We start from the raw sequence: 22,616 nt of genomic DNA, 5'->3' as shown, positions 1-22,616 counted from the left end.
GGTGTGAGGAGTGGCGAGTAGGCTGTGGTTTCTAATGAAATGGCAGTAGAGATTGAAGAAGCCCAATAAGGACTGTAGCCATTTGAGAGAGTGCAGGTTGGGGCCATTCAAGGTGAAAGGGCCTAACCCAGAGAGCAAGTGACAGGGGTGTGGAACTGCCATTTCGCTAGCTTACAGTAAAGTTGGTTTTTAAGGAGACACTGAAGGATTGAACAAGTATTGGGGGTCCTTGGAGAAGATGAAGATATCATTGAGATAGATGAACACAGACCTCTGTAGCACATCTCAGCACATCTCAGACGATCTTGTTCATAAAGACTTGGAAAATTCAAAATGCATTGCCAAGTATTCGTAGTGGCCTGTGAGTGTGTAACCCTCAGGTTTGGCTGACAGTGTAAGTCTAGGAGAGACAGTCTCTGGCCCCACCAAACGTGTGAAATCTGAGGTGCAAAACCTCTTGTTTGGGAGGATACTGTGTGATCTGTTCCCCCGTTACCATGAAACAACAGAAAGTACACCATATGTAAGTCAACGAGTTAACTCTTTAATTCTTAATTTGACTAAAGGGTTAGTAAAGAAAAACAAAAAGAAAAGGGCCCATTTTAATGAAACGGTCTAAACATGCACATTGGAGCTCACAGTTTCCCTTCTGTTGGTCCTCCATCAACTTCCCCGGGCTTCATTGACTCCCGGCCCCACTCTTAAGTCCACTCCATCTTGCTGTCTACAATCTCTCCTTTCTGGCATCTTCTCTCTTCATCTCTTGCTGAACAAAAATAAACCTAGATCACCTCGCTCTCAGGCACACAACAAGAAAAAAACACTCCCTTCATTGGACGATGCACATTTCAAAGCCCCCGTTATCTCTGGACATAACCCAAACACTGCTGCTACAGAAAGACCATTACATTAGCAGTGAAACCTTTCCTGGGGTATTTCAGGTGTTATGAGCACCATCTTCCACTCATCTCCTTGGTGACTGCAATCCGGTTGTATGTATTTCATAGGTCCAGTTTGATGAAGATCTGGGCCCCGCAGAGTGTTTCAGATGCACTATTCATCAAGGGGAGAGGATAACGGTTCTTAATAGTAATATTGTTGAGTCCACAGTAGTCAATGCAGGGACTAAGACACCAGGTGGGGATTAGGATGGCTGATTGAAGTCATGCTTTACTGCTTTGGTGATGTAGTCATGTGGTCAATGAGATGGCACAATGCTGGCCTCCCTTTCCCTGGTACTCCTGTAGGTCAATTGTTTCCCCATCTCCATGGATTTACGGGGTGAGGTCAACTGAGGTTGCAGGTAGTTCCCCAACTCACCAGTGAACTGGATGACCAAGCGAAGTGACAGTTGTGAGTAGAGAACCAGGGGTAACCCAAGATGAGAGGAGTTTTGGGTAAGTTGATCTGGAGGAATTGGCTGGAATTGTGGTGCTCTCTGATGCTCATGTGCACAGCCTGTGTTTGCATTCTGACTATCCCAGACCCCAAGGGACATCCTTCATTGGTGGTGATGCAGAAGGGGTGGAGAGATAGACTCGGTAGGGAGTCGAGTTTAAGCTGCCCACACAAAGTGACCCGTCTAAAAAGTTGTCTGCTGCGCCAGAACCTCTTGTGTGCATACAACCATCGAGGTGTGGAGGAGGATAGAGAGAGAGAGAGTTAAGCTGTGGTGGTGGAACAAGGGACTGGAGAGAGCTTACCATGGAGATAGAATGCCCCTTATCTCTACCAATTTCCTGGATGCGGTGGGCATTTGTTGCATGGGAAATAAGTGACTGCTCAGTGAGTGCACGTTTTTTCTGCATTGACGCTTATGCTCTTGGGGGGAGGGGGTGTGTGTTTGTTAAGGGAGCTCTCCCTAACTGCAAGGGTTCTGAAGATGTATGAAGATATAAGGGTCCTGCAGCCTGAAATGGTTCTCAGAAAGGAAGTGGGGTTCTGGCTGATGACCTGGAGGATGGTTCCATAAGATACTTGCTAATTCAGAGGGCCAGAGTGATAAGTCTTTTGAGGCTGGTGGGTATCTCCCAATAGACAGCTCATCGTTCAAGTGCTCTGTGAGGCCATGATATTAATGGAGCAGCAGTGCTTCCACATTCTAGCCGTTCTCCACCATAAGGGTCCTGAATTCCATGGCAAAATCCAGCACCGTGCATGAGCCTCAATGCAAGCAAAGTGTCTAATCCACTGCCTCTCTTCCACTTCCTGGATGGTTGAAAACTGGAAACACCTCAGTAGTAAAATCTTCATATCAGTTGCAAATGGGAGTTTTATTGACCCATTTATCAACAGCCCAGGTCAGAACTTGCTAAGTCAAGAGAGGGATAATGAAGGCAATCTTGGTTTGGTCCGTAACATACAGGGAAGGCTGGAGCTCGATGTGTAAGGCGCACTGGGGCAGAAGTTGTGGCATTAAGTTGGGGATCCGTCAAAGTGTCTGGGCACCAAAATACAGGGCTCTGCAGAAGGAGGATGAATGGTGTGGGGTTGCTATAATGAAGTGGAGAGTTGGTTGAGAGTGCCAAGCAGATGGTCGGTGGTTTCCCGCTCCTTCTGGATCAAGGGCTCTAGTTGACGGACAGCTTCATTTTAGGCAAGCAAACTCTTTTGGGTCAGTCGCTGGTTCACCCACTGTGTGAGGAAATGTAGAGGGGGCTTGATGCAGAGCAGTGGTGATGATTCAGTGGTCAACAATGACTTTAATAATAAGTAGCAAATAGCAAGCTACAAGGGGCGACAAAACAAGTGAGAACAGATAAACTCACAGGCAACAAGGTAACTGAAGGCTAGAAGCAATTGGTTGTGGCTGGCTGGTTCACATAAATGAACAATGATTATGGATGAGAGCAGTATTTAAATAGGCTGCATACGATGAGCTGGAAATAAGTGGCAGGTGATTCCTGTCAGCTGGCTGGAGACTGGCAAGGCCCTGCCCATCCAAGCCCGACAGAAATTAAATTTAAATAATTAAATAATCTGGTTTAAAACAAAACACAGTAATGGTGACTATGAACATTGCTGATTGCTTTTCAAATTCCAATACAACTCATAACACCTCACTGAAATTGTGTTCCCACCATCACTGCTGCATCATGGCTGCACCGTGTACCTCTTACAGAATGCGCAACTACCAATGACCTCTGTCACCCAGAAGGACAAGGACAACAGGTATATGGGAATATCACTGTCTGCACATTCCCTATCCGAAACATTTATAATTTGGAAATATATAACTCTTCATTCTTCCTTGCTAGGTGTAAATCCTGGAACCTTCAGAGTTCAGCCCGATAAGACTCTAGGAGTATGTTCATCAGAAAGAGCACAGCTGTTCGTGATATGTTACCACCACCTCCTACTCAAGGGCAATAGGTGATGGAGGAGAATTGTTGACCTCACCAGTGATAACTTCATCCCTCAAATGAGGAATTCTTTTGTATGGACTTGATTTTTTTTATTTGTGACCAAACAGGGTGCTGTTTTCCACATGAAGCAACTTGTTGGTTGGTAAAAGTTGTAATTAATATGAATTTATTTGGCAGCTATTTAGGTTCTGGAGATGGTAATTTCATTCAGGACAAACTGGTCCATTTGACCAGCCTTGAATATTCATTCCCCTCCACCAGCAGGGTACTGTGGATCCAATGAGGAATATTTACTAGATGGTTTCTTCCTTCGAGACCTCTCATACTCGGAAAGTCAATGGCAACATGGCCATGTACAATCCAAATTCTGGAACCACTTTCACCTCGTACAATAGAGTTTTCTAAGAAGACTTATCATTACTTTCTTGAGCAAATAGAATAGGATGTCCTGATCCCTTTACATTGCTCTTAGCATTGGCTAATGGCTTGGCATACCAGGATGTAATATAAGATCATCTTCAAAGATTTTTTATGTTAATCTGGAACAGGAATCCACATCAAACTCAGCAGCTCCCCAAAATGTAGGTTTCAATTGGCAGTCCTTAGTCATGTTCATTGTTATTTTACTATCCATCTTCCGTAAGGTGCTGGAAAATACTAGTCCAAATTAAGAAGCCTACACTGCTACATAGAAACTAGGAAGAGGTGATTATACTGCTGTTCAAGCCTGTTTCATAAATCATTGCGGTTTTGGCTGATCATTTATCTCAAAACTATCTTCATGATACCTTTTGCATCCAGAAATTTATCACCTTAAATTAGTGATTTGCCTCTGCAATAAACTCTAGTGGGTTACCATCCTCTGAGTGAAGATGTTCCTTTTCATCTATGTCCAAAATGCCAAGATTTTAGCAGTGTTGAGTTAGATCCCTTTTTCTTGGCAATATAGAGCTAATTAACCCAATCTCTTTTCATTGTCACAAGAAATCAGTCTGGTGAATATTGTTCCCTCCCTCTATGGCAAGTATATCCATGCCTAGGTAAGGAAGCCATAACTGTAGGCAATACTCTAAAAGGGATCTCACATTTCAATTTGTTATTGTAGCACCTGCAAATTTTCTTGCTAAGGTGTCCCACATACCATTTACCACCCTAACTGCTTGCTGCTCCTGCAAATTAAAGATATACAGTGCTAAGACAATATTCTTCTCACTTTCTCCCCAGAGACAAGCAATTCTATATTAAACAATGGTAAAAGAACACCAAGTAGTTTGTCACATAGTCACTTCAGCCATTTCCTGACTAGTATGCCATACTGGCCCATACTGACTTACTGCTAACACTACTTCACCACCAATAGGAACATCTCCCAGTTTAATTCAAGGTATTCGAATAAATTGACAGGATAAGGCTTGTTGGTTCCAATATGCAACAGTTCAATATTGATGACTTGCTTTGACAGGCTACTCTATACCAATATCTCATAGAATAAAATACTTAATGTATTTGCCCTTGTGCCCTCTGGTTTATTTGTCATTGCCAATTCAACATACAGAGTAAACTCTTGGTTTCTCACTTTCATTAAATAAGTTACAAGCAATCTTATTTGTTTCTATCATGAACCATCTCAGTTCAATCATACAAATCACTGTGGTTCAGTTCACATCTATACGCTACCAAGACTTCTGGAATCTTATTCCAGTATTTCTCCTTTTAGCATACTGGGGAATAGTAATTCAAATTAACAGCAAGAAAACTTTACTAAGGTGAACTTCCAGTCAATGTTTCTCTCTGTGACCTCTCCACAGAAGCTTAGACTCTAGCAATTTCCAACTAAACATTGTTGCAGAGTATAGAGGGTAATTAATCTCATGGGGCAAGTGGCATCAACCAATATTATGTTTAATACAGGTACTCTTTTCATGAGAATAATGAATATTTAATATTATTTGGAGGGCAAGATACTTGAGCTCAGGATGTACCTAACTGTTAAACAATGTGGCCAGAATGTTGAAGTACTGGTAAAGTAAGAAAATCAATGCAAATTCATTTACTTGTACTCTTGGTGAATTGTTAAGGCAGGATTGAGGTATAATTGGTAAATTAAAATGGTATAGTTATAGCATGGTCCAATGCATGTCTGCCTGGAGTATGGCCTCACTGAGATCTGTACTCACATTTAAACAGCTTAGGAAGTACAAAAGCCTGATGCCTGTCAGTGTCTAAACAATTTGGATGCAGATGATGGCAAGGTCCCCACAAAAATCTGAATCTCAACTCTTGTTCAGATGCCTAGATGTGTGTTTCTGTAAGCCTTAATTCCTTGAAGGAACTAGCAGGGGCACCTTGTATGGTTATTGTTCCATTTAAATATGCAGTTGTGTAATTACCCTCAATTAAATGGCATGAATCCTACTTGTAAGGTTTCTGAATTAGGTTGTATGTATTCATGCAGGATTCATTACATAACCTCTGGTCTGCTCATGTTTTGCCTTATGCATGCCAAGGAAATAGCATTAAAACCATGCAATTTGTTTAGTGTTCCAGTGAATTTTCCCCTAGATCAACCTGGGAGGTTGGTTTCTGATGACTCTGTGCAGTCCCAGAGAGCTGCAGTGCAAATTTCCTGGAATATTTTGATCACATGTTGAGCTGGGTTGGTAACAAACATGCAGATCATCTGCTTGTTTCTTTACTTAGTCATGGCCCATAAACTAACAAACCAGCATTAGACCTAAAGCCTTCATCAAAGATTGCTTCACAGTCTGTACTCAATTGCTGCCAAACACGGCTTTGAGCTGGGAAACTTAAAACAGATTTATAACCAGCACCCTTTCGCGTTTTAATATTTTCTCAAATAAACAGAGTAGGATATGAGAGGCTGGAGGTGGAGTATTTTTCACCTGGTCCTTAAATCTCAATTTAAAATGCTCATTATTTCCACCGACACTTTAAAAGGAAAACAGAAAGAGTGTGTTCCAACAGAAACATAATTAAAGTAATGTACTGTGTCTGTTTTATTCATCTCCCCAGCTTGAGTTACAATCAGTTTCTGCTGTAAGGGATTTTTCCACCTCTGATGCAGGGGTCAAAAGTCAAGCAAGGCAATAAAATGTCGCAACTTGAATATTTATTATTTGCAAATTAAACACAATAAGTTGAGCTGGAAGTATAGATTCTCATCCAGATGCTAAAAGTAATGAAATCCCAGAAGAATGAAATTACCAGGCCATTTCCCTTGAGGAGTTAGGAAGTTTTCTCCTCAAAGCTCCCTTGCTGAGAATTAATTTGCTTCTTTTCCAAATATACTGTTTCTCTCTGCTCTCGTTATCTGGTTGTGTGCCTGGCTGCTACCATATTCAGGCATTTTCCAGTTCTGATAGTTCTTTGTCTTAGTCTGCCTTTTATTTCTGTAGCAGTCAGCTCCATGTCCTGCCCTGTGAGCCTATTGAAAGCTTCAATTAGTTACGCAGAGTGTGTGTTCCCTATAAACATCTTAGACAGTAGGCAGTGACTATTCTGCTCTTCTATCAGGCTGATTTCTGTGTTCTTCTCTTCAGTTTGAAACATGTAGCATTCCCTGAAAATATAACTTCTTCATCAAAAAGCAAGTACAAGAAGGTCACTTAAAATGTCTAAAATCTGAAGAGTAAGCGGGTGAGATTGTGTTGTCAAGCTGCTACAGCTGCCATGGATAAATATTTTGAGAAAGTTGTTTAGGAAGCTTATCCCAGGAATTTACATTGGTTAGTTTTTAAACCCAGGTTCATGTGAGTGTTACTTCTCATGTAATTATGAGGATTTAATTGTAATGGAATGTCTGGCCCCATGAGTTTGTGGAAATATTTTACCCTTTATGTTTTAAGTATTCAATTAAAACAAAAAGGAATTATTGTCCCCTCTGAGTGGTAAGGTGAATTGATCAATTGACCAGAACCTCATTCATCTCCATAAACATTCACTTCCTCTGCCTTCAGAGCATCATGTTTTCAGTACCATTTCCAAGCTCCACCATAGACCCTCACCAAAGCATGTTCCAAATCCTAACTTCATCACCTACAAAGGCATTAGACACCTGTACCTTCAAGGTCCTAGCCAAACCACTTTCCATCCTCATTTGAATAGGCTAAAATCAATTTGAGCATGATCTTTTTAATTGGGGATCAGGTTATTAATTGTGGTAGTTACAGCAAAGCAAGGGTTAACATCATGTCCAGATCTCAGATAGAGTGCCGACAGCCCAGCCGAGAAAGGTTTTTGAAAAGCTTACCTTCCCTTTTTTGCAGCAGGTTGCTGGAGTCATTTGGCTTACCAAGATGAGATAAGGACGTTATGGAAGGATGCAAGGGGCACACGCACCAACTAAGGGGCATTTACTACTTCAAAGTATCATTAGTGGTTAGCTGGTAGTTTCTAATAACTCTTCACACTTGTATTGTGAATGGCAATTGGTCTTGTAAATAAGGAATTTGGATATACATAGTTTACCAAATGGTTATTTATCATATTATTCTGTATTAAAAATGTCATTTTTGTGTTCAGAGCAGTAAAATAAAGTGTGACTGAGAAACGACTGCGAGTTTTCAAAGCCAGGTTAATTGGCGACAACAGTTACATGGAAGTTCCACCGAGGTGGCCGACCCTTGACTTCATTACACATGAGAAAGAAATTCAGCTCCGGTAGCTGATCAGTCGTAAATCCCAGGGAGAATATATCAAGCATAATGAAATAAAATGGAACCTGAACTGAATCAGATCTCAGTGCAGCACTCTGGGATCAGGAAATTATCAGTGTTAAATAATGTTTGAACTGTGGAGCTTGTAATATTGTCTCGTTATATATTAACACACTAGAAAGCTTTGGTAGCATCTGATTTATATACCATCTTGCTATTAGCCCGGTCCTCATACTAAATAAGAGAATATGCATCTTGGTGGTCATTTAAAAGCAACATTTGTTTGAAGGGAAACAGTCATATGATGTGAAGGAGTAGGGAAATGGCTGTAACTGGCATATGGCACAAATATGTGATTTCAGAGGTAAACTTACATGGCTCAAGATATTATTTTCTTTACAGGTTTATGAATAACAGAGTGCCTGCCAATCAGAGATATGAACCCACAGAGTATGAACATGCAGCAAACTGTGCCACTCATGCAGTGAGTATAGTGCCAAACTTAGTTAACTTGCTATCATATTAATTATTAAAAAAGTAATATCATGCATTTGTACTAACAGCAAAAATGTTACTTGAAGGATGGTATAAATGTTGAAGAATAAACAGTCAATGTTTTGGGCCGTGACCCTTCATCGGAACTCCTGAAGGGTCTTGACCCAAAACATTGAATCTTTATTCCTTTGCATAAATGATGTCTGACCTGCTGAGTTCCTCCTGCATTTTGTATGTGTTACTTTGGATTTCCAGCATCTCTTTTGTTTATGTTACACAACATTTCTGGTTTCAGAAATTTCTTTCAGCGGAAATGTTAGACTAATTTACCATCATATAATCCAAGGTGAATGTAATTTAAATTTCTTACCAATGTGGTTGTATGGCATTCATTGTCAACTTAACCCCATTGATTTCATTGGCCACTTTATTTTTAGGAACTTCATATAGGTTTATTTTCAGCTCAGATGTAACCTGTGCCACTATTACACTATTACTGTGCTGAAAAATAGAACAGTCATTCTTGTTGTCCTGGGCAGTATTTGTCTCATATTCAGAATCACAGCAAATAAAAAAACCTCCAAGCTATCTGCTCGTCATCCCATTGCTCGATGCCAGGCTTAAGCTGCTGTATTTTCCATACTACAGTTCGATTATCCCGCGAAGACTTTAAAATGACGTTAGTTGGACCTCAGGTCATATAGTCAGAGAGGTAAGGTTGATGGAGTGTCAGGAAGAAGAAAGAAATGTTGAGGAAAGAAGGCAAGGAAAAGAAGTTCAAAATATATTTATTATCAAAGTATGTATACATTATACAACCTTGAGATTCATCTCCTTGCAGGCAGTCACAAAACAAAGAAACCCCAAATGAACCCATTTTTAAAAAGGACCATCAAACACCCAATGCACAGAGAGAGAAAGATCAAATTGTGTAAATGATAGAAGTAAGCAAATATTGAAATGAAATGGCTTTATTACTTACATCCTTCATATCCATCGGAAGTAAAAATCTTTACAATATGTCTCTGTCTAAATGTGCAATTTATAGTAATTTATAATAGATAGTAAGTACAACAGGACAGTCAGTATACCATAAAAATACAATTGTATCAGCATGAATTAATCAGTCTGATGGCCTGTTGAAAGAAGCTGTCCCGGAGCCTGTTGGTCCTGGCTTTAATGTTGCGATACCATTTCTGGATGGCAGCAGCTGGAACAATTTGTGGTTGGGTTGACTCGGGTCCCCAATGATCCTTTGGGCCCTTTTTACACACCTGTCGTTGTAAATGTCTTGAATAGTGTGAAGTTCACATCTACAGATGCGCCAGGCTGTCCGCAGCATTTTCTGCAGAGTCCTGCGATTGAGGGAAGTACAGTTCCCAAACCAGGTAGTGATGCAGCCAGTCAGGATGCTCTTAATCATGCCCCAATAGAAAGTTTTTAGAATTTGGGGGGCCATACCAAACTTCTTCAACTGTCTGAGGTGAAAGAGGCGCAGTGATGTTTATGCCAAGGAACTTAAAGCTGTTCACCCTTTCAACCCCAGATCCATTGATGACAATAGGGATTAGCCTGTCTCCATTCCTCCCATTGTCCACAACCAGCTCCTTTGTTTTTTGCGACATCGAGGGAGAGGTTGTTTTCTTAACACTACTGTGTCAGGGTGATTTCTTCTTCTCTATAGGCTGCCTCGTTATTATTTGAGATTAGGCTAATCAGTGTAGTGTCATCAGCAAATTTAATTAGCAGATTGGAGCTGTAGATGGCGTGGGTATACAGTCATAGGTATACAGAGAGTAAAGGAGGTGGCTGCGGACACTGCCCTAAGGGGCACCTATGTTGAGGTTCAGAAAGGCAGAGGAAATAGCTTCAGAACTGGAGTTCTACAAAAGACCTGGAGCTAGACGTCACTGCATTTGGAGCAGGCAACAGCCATGGTTGTAAAACCGAGTAAAATATTTGAGGACGTAATGAGTGCAGTGGATAGAGGGGAACAGATGGATGTCGTATACTTGGATTTCCAGAAGGCATTTGAATAGGTGCCACACAAAAGACTTAATAAATAAGATACGGATGCATGGAGTCGGAGGAAGTGTATTGGCATGGATAGTGAATTAGTTAACCAATAGAAGGCAGAGAGTTGATATAAATGGGTGTTTCTCTGGTTAGCAGTCTGTGGTGAGTGGGGTACCGTAGGGGTTGGTGCTGGGCCGCCAAATACATTGATGATTTGGCAGAGGGGACTGAGTGTAATGTAGCAAGATTTGCTGATGACACTAAACTGAGTGGAAAAGCAAATTGTACAGAGGATGTGGAGAGTCTGCAGAGGGACATACAGTAGATAAGTTAAGTGAATGGTCCAAGGTGTGGCAGATGGAATACAACATTGGTAAATGTGAGATCATTCACTTTGGAAGGAATAATAGAAGAGCAGATTATTATTTAAATGGTGAAAGATTACAGCATGCTGTGATGGTGCAGAGGGACTTGGGAGTGCTTGTGCGTCAATCGCAAAACATTGGCTTGCAGGTACAACAGGTTATTAAGAAGGCAAACGGAATGTTGTCCTTCATTGCTAAAGAGATTGAATTCAAGAGCAGGGAGGTCATGCTGCAACTATACAGGGTACTGGTGAGGCCGCACCTGGTGTACTGTGTGCGGTCCTGGTCTCCATACTTGAGGAAGGATATACTGGCTTTGGTGGCAGTGCAGAGGAGTTTCACCAGGTTGATTCCAGAGATGAAAGGGTTAACCTATGAGGAGAGATTGAGTCACCTGGGACTATACTCTCTGAAGTTCAGAAGAATGAGAGGTGATCTTATAGAAACATACAAAATTTTGAAAGGGATAGATAAGAGAGAAGTAGGAAAGTTGTTTCCATTGGTGGGTGAGGCTAGAACTAGGTGACATTGCCTCAAGATTCAGGTGAGAAGATTTAGGACAGAGATGAGGAGAAACTGTTTTTCCCAGAGAGTGGTGAATCTGTGGAATTCTCTGCCCAGGAAAGCAGTTGAGGCTTCTTCGCTAAGTGTATTTAAGAAACAGTTAGATAGGTTTTTACGTAGTAAGGGAATTAAGGGTTCTGGGGAAAAGGTAGGAAGGTAAAGCTGAGTTTACGGACAGATCAGCCATGATTTTATTGAATGGCGGGGCAGGCTCGATGGGCTGGATGGCCTACTCCTGCACCTATTTCTTATGTTTTTATGTAGATGCAAAGCCAGACATCACTGCAGTTCAGTGTAGGGCTGAGTAAATGTTGCGGATCAGTGAGCAAAACCAGCTCCTGCCTCGCCTCCAATCCTGACATCCTGACTTTCTCAATCTGGCCTGGCACTTAAATCGTCCAAACATTGGGTTGTTCCTTGTTCTTGGACCACTCAGTGGCCTGGATCCCACTGGCATGATTCGGCCCATACCCTACCTTTCCAGTTCTGCCCTGTGTTTAAATCGATCAGACATCGGGACTTTCCTCACTCTCAGGAACACTGAAACTTTTCTTAGACCCCTACTTGTCATGACCAGGCCTTTCCTGTGTCTCCACCACCGCTTGCCATGACCACGACTTGCCTGTACCTGCACTTCCGCTTTGGCACTGCTTGCCTTGACCACTCTTTGCTCGCCTCTCCATTGTTAGCATTGATCATTATTAAAATGTTATTAATAAGGTATATTGTAGTTCCCTTTGTTTATTTTTGCCACCTGTAAGTAGTCGCTGGGCATCACTAGTGCCAACTTAAACCAGAAGGAAAGAAAAGGCAAGGTTTCAGGATAGGAGGCATAGCTGGTAAGGTTGAAACGTTCTGAGAAGATCAAGATGATTAAAAGTCAAGGATTGGAAGATCTTTTATCAGTTTGGAAGGGACTGTTAAGAGGTAGGAATTTTACAAGAGGAATTTGAAAGCAAGGATGAGAATTTTACATTCAAACATTGCTTAACTCAGAGCAAAAATAAGTCAGTGGGGTCTGTCATGTTTTAGTCAGCTTTGGGTTCATGTCAACACATTGCCACATAGGATGCAAGCACTGACATTTCTCAGTGGAACAGATTTAGTAACAGTGATAGTGGTTCAAAAGAAGTCATTGAAATGAATTGGGATAATCTACGTCTTGATAATTATTAGTTATTGATTAAAAGTGCAGAATTTACACCAACTAGCAGTTTTACTCAGGTACCACAAATGGTAGGTACAGAAATTGTCACACTTAGACATTAGTGTCCTCATCTAAAGATAGTTTTATGGGTTATTGTTCGATTAACATGACGGGAAATTTTGTTCTGGATGATTACATTATAACTTCAGTCATAGGATAGGGAGGAATGCTGGAACTGTATTTTGTACAAACAGATATTAAAGTTGAGAAAAATTGGCCTGAATGCAAAACCAACATTCTATCCAATCCCATCAGGTTAATAACCACCCTCTATTAAATTAATAATTAGTTTCTACATCCTTTGACCTAATATGATGCAAGAGTTTACTTCACTACATTTTCACAGAATGGAAAATAAATACAAGTGTCAAATTGGTCAGGTCATTTCAAATTCAAGTTTAGTTTCTTGTCATTCAACCATACACATGTATACCAGCAAACAAAACAACGTTCCTCCAGACCAGGGTGCATGACACAGTACATAAAGCACATGACATATTACTACAAGTAAATTTACAAATCATAAGATGCACTTACGACACAAGTTAAAAAGTAAACGGTATAACACTACTGGCAATTCAATGGGAGGAGATGGGGGGGGGGGGTGGATAGGGAATTCAGTAGTCTTATGGCCTGAAGGAAAAAGCTGTTTCCCATTTTAACAGTTCTTTTTCTGATGCTACAGTACCTTCAGTGGTAGGGGTTCAAGGAGATTGTTGGACGGATAGGAGAGATCACTGACATTTCACGGGGAATAGTGAGATGATGTGCTCAAATTTGGCTTTGTAAAACAAAAGGCAAATAATATTGTGAAAGAAAAATAGGTAGTTTCCAGACATTAAAAAAGAACAGAGCTTTTGGTATTAGATATTTTTTTTCGCATGGGAGACACAGGGAAGTGATTAAAAATTTTCATGGAAAGTATCTCCAGTGATAATCCCTACAGATAACAGGGATAGACATATCTGTCACTTGCATTATCTTAATAGTGACAGACACACCTCATCTAATGATACGTTCAGGCATGGCCAGGACTGATTCTGCTTACGACTGAAAAGATAACAGATGCAATTTACATTAGAATGACATTGCTTCATATCTGGCAGCTGTTTACATATGAGAATTCTGAACAAAATTACCACTGAATAATTTATTAACCCTTCAAAGAATACTGCTCTGTTTAAAATCAAAAGTAAATCAACTTATTTAATATTAATCAGGCGGATTATCTTTGGCGAATTGATACACGATAGAGATTAAGAAAATAAGCAATGGACCATAAACAGTGCTGGGATTATAATGATGCCTCTGTGTCTGCTACCTATCACTGTATTTTGTATTGCTTGGAATTAGATCACAGGCTCTGTCTTGGGGTGGAGGTGATGGGGATGGGGCAGTGGATAAGAGTAGACAGAAATTTGTAACTGTTCTGTGAATGCTACTTTTGATCATGTCAATGAACAAACAGAAGGTTGTGGCTCTTCTCTAGTCTTTGAATCTAATTTAACTTTTAACCAGGTGATCAAATAATTTAAATGGTACATTATCTCACTTCCTTTTGCCAATTTCCTCCTCAATCTCAAACTTTTCTAGCACCTCAAAACTACAGTATTACATACCCATTCAGGCTTAAAGTTGACAGGTTCCTAACACTAAGACTTCAGTAAACAAACTGCTATCCATTTTTCTTCATCTTCTCCATGACACTTTGATCACGGACCTTGGCCCAAATGTAATGTTTCTCATTAAAGAACTCAATCTCAATACAAGGTTCACCCCTAATGAGACTTCTATTTCCATTGGCCTGAAAAATAACTATTCTTATACTTCCAATGAAACAGTACCATTTAAACTTCATTATTGGTCTTCACTGAGAACGCTGACTTTGTACTTCTTGATGTCTTAGTAAAACAGCCACTTAATCAAAGATCCCACCCATCCTGGGTGATTTCCCTTCCCTCCCCTCCCATCAAATAGAAAATGCAAAGAGTTGGAAAGCACGTACCATCAGTCTCAAGGACTGCTGTTGCAAGATTATTGAACAATCATTTGGTGTGCTAAAATCGCATCACAATTTACTTTGTTATAGCCTTGCATCTTATTCTCTGCCTGCAATTCACTTTCTCTGTAACTGTAGCACTTTATTCTGTGTTCTTTTCTCTTGTGCATTGTTATGATGAAAAGATCTGTATGTATGTGTAGCATACAATACTTCTTTTTAACTGTACCTCAGTCCTTGTGATAATACTTTACCAATTTACAACCTCACCAAGTGTACCTGGACTGCTCTGTCTATTAAGGTCAATGCCACAGCCAAAGCTAGGCTTCTAGTCCCAAGATTCTTCCAGTCTCTGCTGCTAAATCTGTTCCATATTACAGTTGCAGCTCACTGCTCCTTTAGGATGGTTACCTAACTTTATTCTCAGGGAAAGAAGGCGTTGTCTACTTTTCTTTCAGCCAACTGTACTGAACAGGCTTTTGTCTATATTGCAGACTTATGCAAACTACAGGCATTCATAGACTTACTGAGAACTTCCCCTGGCAACTCCCCGTCAGCAGTGCCACATTGTAGCCCTCAAGGGTCATTGCGGCCTCTTTGCGAAAGCAAATGCCTCTTGTGGGTATTATTCTTCACTGGCTTTCTGGGTCCCTCTAAACCTTGGCAGCACTTTCCCAATCACTCCCTTCCTTACAGTATCCATCTACTCCATGGCAGCTCTCCCCAGCAACTGGCAGTGTGTTGATTGTATTGTAGTCCCTTTAAGAGCTGACTTCAAAGATCATACCTACTCTGTTTCAAGCTAATTGTTATGAGAATCAATACACATTAGTAGTCAACTTCCGGCTGAAAACAATTACATTAATTTCTGTTCAGTCTACACAGGGGAATGATATCAATGAATTCTATAATTAAATACTTGATCTTTATGTGATTTTCATAAGCACTATTTTAAAGCCAAAATATGGATTAGAGAATTTCTACGCTCATGAGTTTATTCCTTTGTATGTCTGCCTTCTTTGTCTTATAACTTCACATGATGGGCTGTTCCCAGGTTCTGAATTGTGACATAGAGCTATACCTACATATGAATAAGCTCGTATAATATCATTAAATTCATAAGTCTTACATACATAGGTATGTTTGTTTCTATAAATAGTACACCTAATTTCCCACCCTTTCTGTCTCTCTCTATCATGTTAATGTATTCTTGTTAAGCCATGTAATTGGGATGGGGTTCAGTATGAATGACCACAAGGAATAAAACAGGGATGGGTGACGGTTGTCCAACCTAGTTCTACACTGTAGGAAAGAGAAGAAACCCTTAGTTATGTCATCTCTGTTTCCCTGATTCAAACCCATCACCTGCTTTACCTGCTGTTTATTGTAATTGTATGCAGAGGTTGGCTAGCAAACCAATTGCTTGTTCGAACCAGGTACATGTATTCCCTTCTGTGCCCCGTGATGGGCTTAGTGACAGAGAGCCCTCTGGGCTGTCTGATATGCAGAGCAATGTGTCAGCTTGTGTGGTGGAAAAAAAATGAAGCTTCTCAAAGTTCCATGGTGCTGCAATGGATTTGGTCCTGATCCCTGCAGGGGTGGCTATGGATTTGTGCATTCTTTTGCTCTGGTCCTCACCTTCCTTCAATGAAAAAGAGAAGGAATTACATTTATCCTCTATCTTTACAAAGCACTTTACAGTAGATGAAGTCTTAATAAATGCAGGAAACAGAGCTGTCAATTTACATGTAGCACACTGCCATCAACAGCAATGCAATAACAGCAAGGTCATTTTTAAAATATTGTTGATGAGTGATAACTATCGGCAAGGCATATATTTAAATCCATGATTTATGTGCAGATGAATGCAATGCAATTAACATCTCAATGATGACAACTCCCAACAGTGCAGCACTCCCTCAATGCATCACTGAACCTGGAAGCTTGGAACTCATGACCATCTGTCTAGATCAGATTACTATTAATACATGGAATCAAGCAAGAAGGAATTCATGGAATTGGAATTATTGGTTTATTATTCCAATTCATGGGATTGGAATTGGTTTATTATTGTCACACAAAGCTTGTCCTGCATATTGTTCATACAGATCAAATCGTTACACAGTACATTGAGGTAATACGAGGTAAAACAATAACAGAATGCAGAATAAAGTGCTGTATAGAGAAAGTGCAGTACAGGTAGACAATATGTGCAAGATCATAATGAGGTACGAGGGGTGATTGATAAGTTTGTGGCCTAAGGTAGAAGGAGTCAATTTTAGAAAACCTAGCACATTTATTTTTCCTACATTTACGCACTTAGTCCAGCGGTCGTGGAGCATGCAGATCCCTTCTTTGTAGAAGTTGGCATCTTGGACCTCCAGAAGTGGTCCACAGCAGGGGTGACTGATAGGTTCATGGCCTAAGGTAGAAGGAGATGAGTTATTAACTTCAAACTTTCTTCATTTTCACTCAAAGAGTTGAGCTGCACATACATGTAACGAGAACTGTATAACTCATCTCCTTCTAACTTAGGCCATGAACTTATCAATCACCCCTGTGGACCACCTGGAGGTCCAAGACATCCTCGTTACATGCACATTTAGTTCAACTCTTTGAGTGTTTATGCAGAAAGTTTGAAATTAAAAGCTCATCTCCTCTACCTTAGGCCACAAACTTATCAATCACCCCCGCTGTGGACCACTTCTACAAAGAAGGGATCCGTATGCTCCATGACCGCTGAACTAAATGTGTACATTTAGGAGGGGGCTATGTTGAGAAATAAATATGCTAGGGTTTCTAAAATTGACTCCTTCTACCTTAGGCCACCAACTTATTAATCACCCCTCGTAGGTGGTGAGGTAAAAAGCTCATTTGATCATACTAGGAAACCATTCAATAGTCTTATAACATGACTCAGTGTATTAGATAGATCTGTAGATGTATTAAGAGACACGAAAGAGACTGCTAATACTGGAATCTGGAGCAAAAAACAAATTGCTTCAGGAATTCAACAGGTCAAGAAGCATCTGTGGAGGGAATGTTGATATTTTAGGTTGAGATCCTACATCAGGACTGAGAATGTAAAGGGGTGATGGCCAACATAAAGTGGTGAAAGGGATGGTCTGAGTTAGGGGCTGGCAAGTGATAGGTGGAACCGGGTGAGGAGGGAGATGATGGGCAGAAAGTTTGGTGGGGAAGCCGAATAGCTGAAGTGTGAGTTAGTGGCTGGTGGGTTATAGACAGAGCCTCTCTTTTCTCAAAAAAAAAGGGGAGCAGACGGAGCCATGTGGAGGGAGGGGAGTGTAGAGGTGGAGACAGAGGTTGGAAGCTGATGAGTGGAGACAAAAGAAGCTGTGGATGCTGGAACATGTTAGGTAAGGAAGGTAAAAAGTGAAACCAGATAAGAGTGGGGTGAGTGGCATATGGAACCTGATGACAGAGAGGAATGAAACTGGATGACAGGATATTGGGAGTGGGGGGGATATACAGAAGAAGAGAGAAAAGGAGCTCAGGAAGTGTGGGTTGTCTGAAATTGTAAAATTCAGTATTCACACTATTATGCACCACATAGGAGGGAGATTGAAAATCTGGCTGAATGGTGCCACAACAACAACCTCTCACTCAATGCCAGCAAGACCAAAGAGCTGATATTGATCACAGGAAGAAGAAACCATAGGTCCATGAGCCAGTCCTCATTAGGGGATCAGAGGTGGAGAGGGTCAGTAACTTTAAATTTCTTGGCATTATTATTTCAGAGGATCTGTCCTGAATCCTGTGAAACTTCTATAGAAACGCAATGGAGAATATCCTGACTAGTTGCATTACAGCCTGGTAAAGAAACACCAACGCCCAAGAATAGAAAAGCATACAAAAGGTGCTGGGTATAGCCCAGTCAATCTCAGGAAATGCCCTCAGCACCACTGAACACATCTACATTGCATGCTGCCGTGAAAAGCATCATCCATCATCTAAGACCTCTACCACCTAGACCATGATCTCTTCTCGCTGCTATCTTCAGGAAGGAGATACAGGAGCCTTAGGTCCCACACCACCAGGTTCAAAAAGAGTTATTACCCTTCAACCATCAGGCTCCTGAACCACTGTGGAAAACTTTGTTCACCTCAACATTTAACTGATTCTACAACCTACAGACTCACTTTCAAGGACTCTGCAACTCATGTTCTCAGCTTTATTGACATATGTACGAGGGTTAATTGATATGTTCGTGGCCTAAGGTAGAAGGAGTCAGTTTTAGAAAACCTAGCACATTTTCAACGTAATCCCCTCCTACATGTACACACTTAGTCCAGCGGTCGTGGAGCATACGGATCTTGAACCTCCAGAAAGTGTCAACAGCATGGGTGATTGATAAGTTCATGGCCTATGGTAGAAGGAGATGAGTTATACAGCTCTCATTACATGCACATGTAGATCAACTCTGAGTGATTAGGCAGAAAGTTTGAAGTTAAAAACTCATCTCCTATCTTGGGCCATGAACCTGTCAAGCACCCCTGATGAGTTATTAACTTCAAACTTTCAGCATAATCACTCAAAGAGTTGAACTGCATGGGCATGTAAAGGGAGCTGTATAACTCATCTCCTTTTAACTTAGGCCATGAATTTATCAATTACCCCTGCTGTGGACATTTTCTGGGGGTCCAAGATCCATGTGCTCCACGACTGCTGGACTAAGAGTCTAAATGTAGGAGGGGACTATGTTGAAAAATAACTGTGCTAGGTTTTCTAAGGCTGACTCTTTCTACCTTAGGCCATGAACTTATCGATCAATTAACCATTTATTTGTTTATTTCTTGTTTTGTTTTGTATTTGCACGGTTTGTCTTCTTTTGCACATTGGTTGTTTGTCAGTCTTTGTGTGTAGTTTTTCATTGATTCTATTGTACTTTTTGCTCTACTAAGAAAGCCCTGCAAGAGAAAGTATCTTGGGGTAGTTAATGTGATGACATATATGTACTTTGATAATAAATTTACTTAGAAATTTAGGGGAATTCAGTTTTCAAGCCATTAGATTGCAGACTACCCAGATGGAATATGAGTTACTCTTTTGACTCACCCTGCCAGTGGAGAAGACTGAGGACGGACAAATTGGTGTGGGCATGGAAAGGGAAGGTGAAATGGTTTGCCACAGTGTTAGAAGCAGCCAACCCATCCATAAAGTTGCACTGTGATGCATGGCTTAGGGATATCCAATATGATTTAAAACATTGCTGTGGAAACGCAGACCTCTAAGTAATGCCAATTCGGATAACTGAAGGAGCCAGCAGTACTTCAATGTGAACACTCTGGCTCCTGATGCACCATCAATAACTCTAGGAGACTGGAAGTGAACGATAGGCTTTCGTTAACAGCGAAAAGGGAGCACGACATGACGAAGGAGGAGCAGTGCCCCAGTCGCCCTTATACAGGGGTCTGTGGGAGGAGCCACAGGAACAGGCAGCAAGGGGGTATGTCCAGACAGGTATACATAGTTTACCACAGCTCCTGAGTCAGAAGTTTGCGCAATTGTACTGTTGTCTCCTTCTTCAGCGTTTAACTATGAATCTTTCCATCAACGTGGAATACTGTGATGAAGCTACACTTTGAGAATGGGAGAGACAATATGAATAATCACATGGTATGAAGCAGGGTCTAGTATTTGTTGTGCAGGGGTTTGCCAATAATGTTTCTCCCCATGCAGGAAAGAAGGGAAAACCTTAGTTAAATTAACTCCTTTGCTCCTGCCTTCAATCTTGCCCACATGCATCCAAGTTTATTTACATGCTGTTCATTGCAATAAAAGGCAAGACCTAGCTAGCAGTCCAAATATGCCTGAGGAAAGGGACTCATGGCTGGCATTAAGCCTAATAATTTGATTGTATGCACAACTGTAGACCTGACAGAATAGTCAATGCAAGGTGTATCTCAGCAGCTGGAATCCCTTGTGACAGTCACTTTAGAACCCATCTCTTATTTCGGAGAGGTATAATATAACTGAATGTATTGTGGTTATCCTCTGACCTAATTAAAAGTAGTCTTTCATTGAAAATCTTAATCCAAGTCTGGCAAAAATAAACTATAACATTATCACATGCAAACAACCTGACATGACAAATTATATTCATAATTTCTGACTTGAACTAAAATTGAACATAATAACTGAGAAATTCTTTTAGATATTTTATGTGCAGATAAAACACTTTGTAATGTTGTTCTAAGAGCCCCATGCAAATGAGCACCACCTGCACAGAAGGTAATGTGTAGACACCATGATTTTAAACACAGCAGAAATCTCTCCTATCTTGACAATGACTTATTTTAGTATTATATTGATGTGGCTTGTTCTTACCAGGATCACTGTTGAGGAACCTAAGATCTTTACTTCTTTCGAGGTAGTTTTTTTTTCTAAATGCACTTGCTTTGTGATGATCATGGATTTTTTGAGTATACTTGCAAGAAAATGAATCTTAGGGTTGTATATGATGACATATATGCACTTTGATACCAAATTTACTTTGAACTTTGACTTCCAATATACTCATGTGCTCCACTTTCATGAGCCCAATTTTTGTCAATCAAGGAGCCATAGGGACATACAGCATAGAAAAAGGCCCTTCTGAACCAGTCATCCACTATATATTTACACTGAACCACTAGTAATCCAACTTTTATTCTCCTCATATTTTCATCAAACATTCTCCAATAGCCAGATTCTATCATCCACTAACATATAAGGGGCATTTATTAACCCAGACACCATTAGAATGTGGGAGGATGCTGGTGCACATGCAGAAAATCTTTGCAGTCACAGGGAGAGCCTGCAAGTTGCACCAAGAGATTACCTGAGGTCAGATTGAACCTGGCTCCCTGAAATTGCGAGGCAGTAGCTCTACTGGTTGCACCTCTATGCTATCCCAACTGACTCTTCTCCGATACTTGTCCCTGTCTGATTATCTCCCACACTTTTTTCTATGAACAAACATCTTTTATTCTCTGTCTCCCGGAATTATCTCTTTTCTAGCAATCCTCTCTTTCCCCAATGTCAACTTCTTCAAACAGTCTACTCCCCAGATCAATTCCTCAGTAAACTCAAGATTTGCAGCAGCATGAAAGAAAGACCTTTGCACAAATCTCCTTGTGTGAGATCTGTTCTATTGTGCTATGGTGCCTTAGGTTCTGCTCTCAATTATCTGTCATTATGTGAGAACTTCAGTAAAACTAGGATTAGCTCTTCAACCACAAATTTATGGCACATTTTCAGACACATAATAATTTATAAAATTAAGCAAACACTTTGACTGAATTTGGCTCCTTAAGCAGGAGATAAATCTGGATGTGGAATACCAGCTGGGAGATACCTGCTAACAAATATCCTCAGTGTAATCTCACTGCTAGAAAGGAGGGTGAGATACTTTTCAACCAAAAATCAGAAAAATGAAAATTTAAGATTCCTTTCACATTTCTAGAATAGGACTTTCAGAGCACTAGCAATTTCCTTACATCATATAACGATACAAAAAGTCACAAAATATCAGCAAAGGATCTCACCTGGAACACATTCTGGACTGTATGTAATCTCATTTCAAGTACAACTGCTGTAGTTTCTCAAATAAAATAAATGTACAGAATTACTTTGCAGTAGCAAACAGTAATTGTGAAAGAGCCATATTATTAGCCAGGTGAGCAAAATTTTGGTAAGTTGGTTTTAAGAAGAGCTCTCAAATGAGACTGAGCATTTGTGAGATAGCTGAAATAACACAGCTGAAAATATTGCCAAAATTAATGGAACGATAATATTCAGGGATTATCAAGAAACTAGGATTAGAGGAGCATTGTAGGAGCGGAGGAGCTTCTAAAGACAAGGAGTATGAGACCCTGGAGAAATTTGAAGCAAAGATGAAAATGCTAGAATCAGGTACTTGCTAAATGG

At 40.6% G+C, this 22,616-nt stretch overlaps 2 protein-coding genes across 2 annotated transcripts in view; one reads left to right on the top strand and one right to left on the bottom strand.

Annotated features, from left to right (window-relative positions):
- The window catches only part of mmd2a (monocyte to macrophage differentiation-associated 2a), a 110,134-nt gene that overhangs the window by 38,564 nt on the left and 48,954 nt on the right, over positions 1-22,616 (top strand). The window contains exon 3 of the mRNA XM_059979499.1: positions 8,444-8,525. Within this exon, the coding sequence (XP_059835482.1) occupies positions 8,444-8,525 (82 nt within the window). The remainder of the gene's footprint in view (positions 1-8,443; positions 8,526-22,616) is intronic.
- The window catches only part of LOC132399273 (uncharacterized), a 63,422-nt gene continuing 53,860 nt past the window's right edge, over positions 13,055-22,616 (bottom strand). Inside the window, exon 4 of the transcript XR_009513927.1 lies at positions 13,055-16,329. The gene's annotated coding sequence lies outside the window, so the exon portion shown is untranslated. The remainder of the gene's footprint in view (positions 16,330-22,616) is intronic.

The sequence above is a fragment of the Hypanus sabinus genome, chromosome 9 (assembly GCF_030144855.1).
Source record: "Hypanus sabinus isolate sHypSab1 chromosome 9, sHypSab1.hap1, whole genome shotgun sequence".
Taxonomy (NCBI): Eukaryota; Metazoa; Chordata; class Chondrichthyes; order Myliobatiformes; family Dasyatidae; genus Hypanus; species Hypanus sabinus.
The sequence above is the reverse complement of the archived record's forward strand: the minus strand, read 5'-3'. Positions and strand labels throughout refer to the sequence as shown.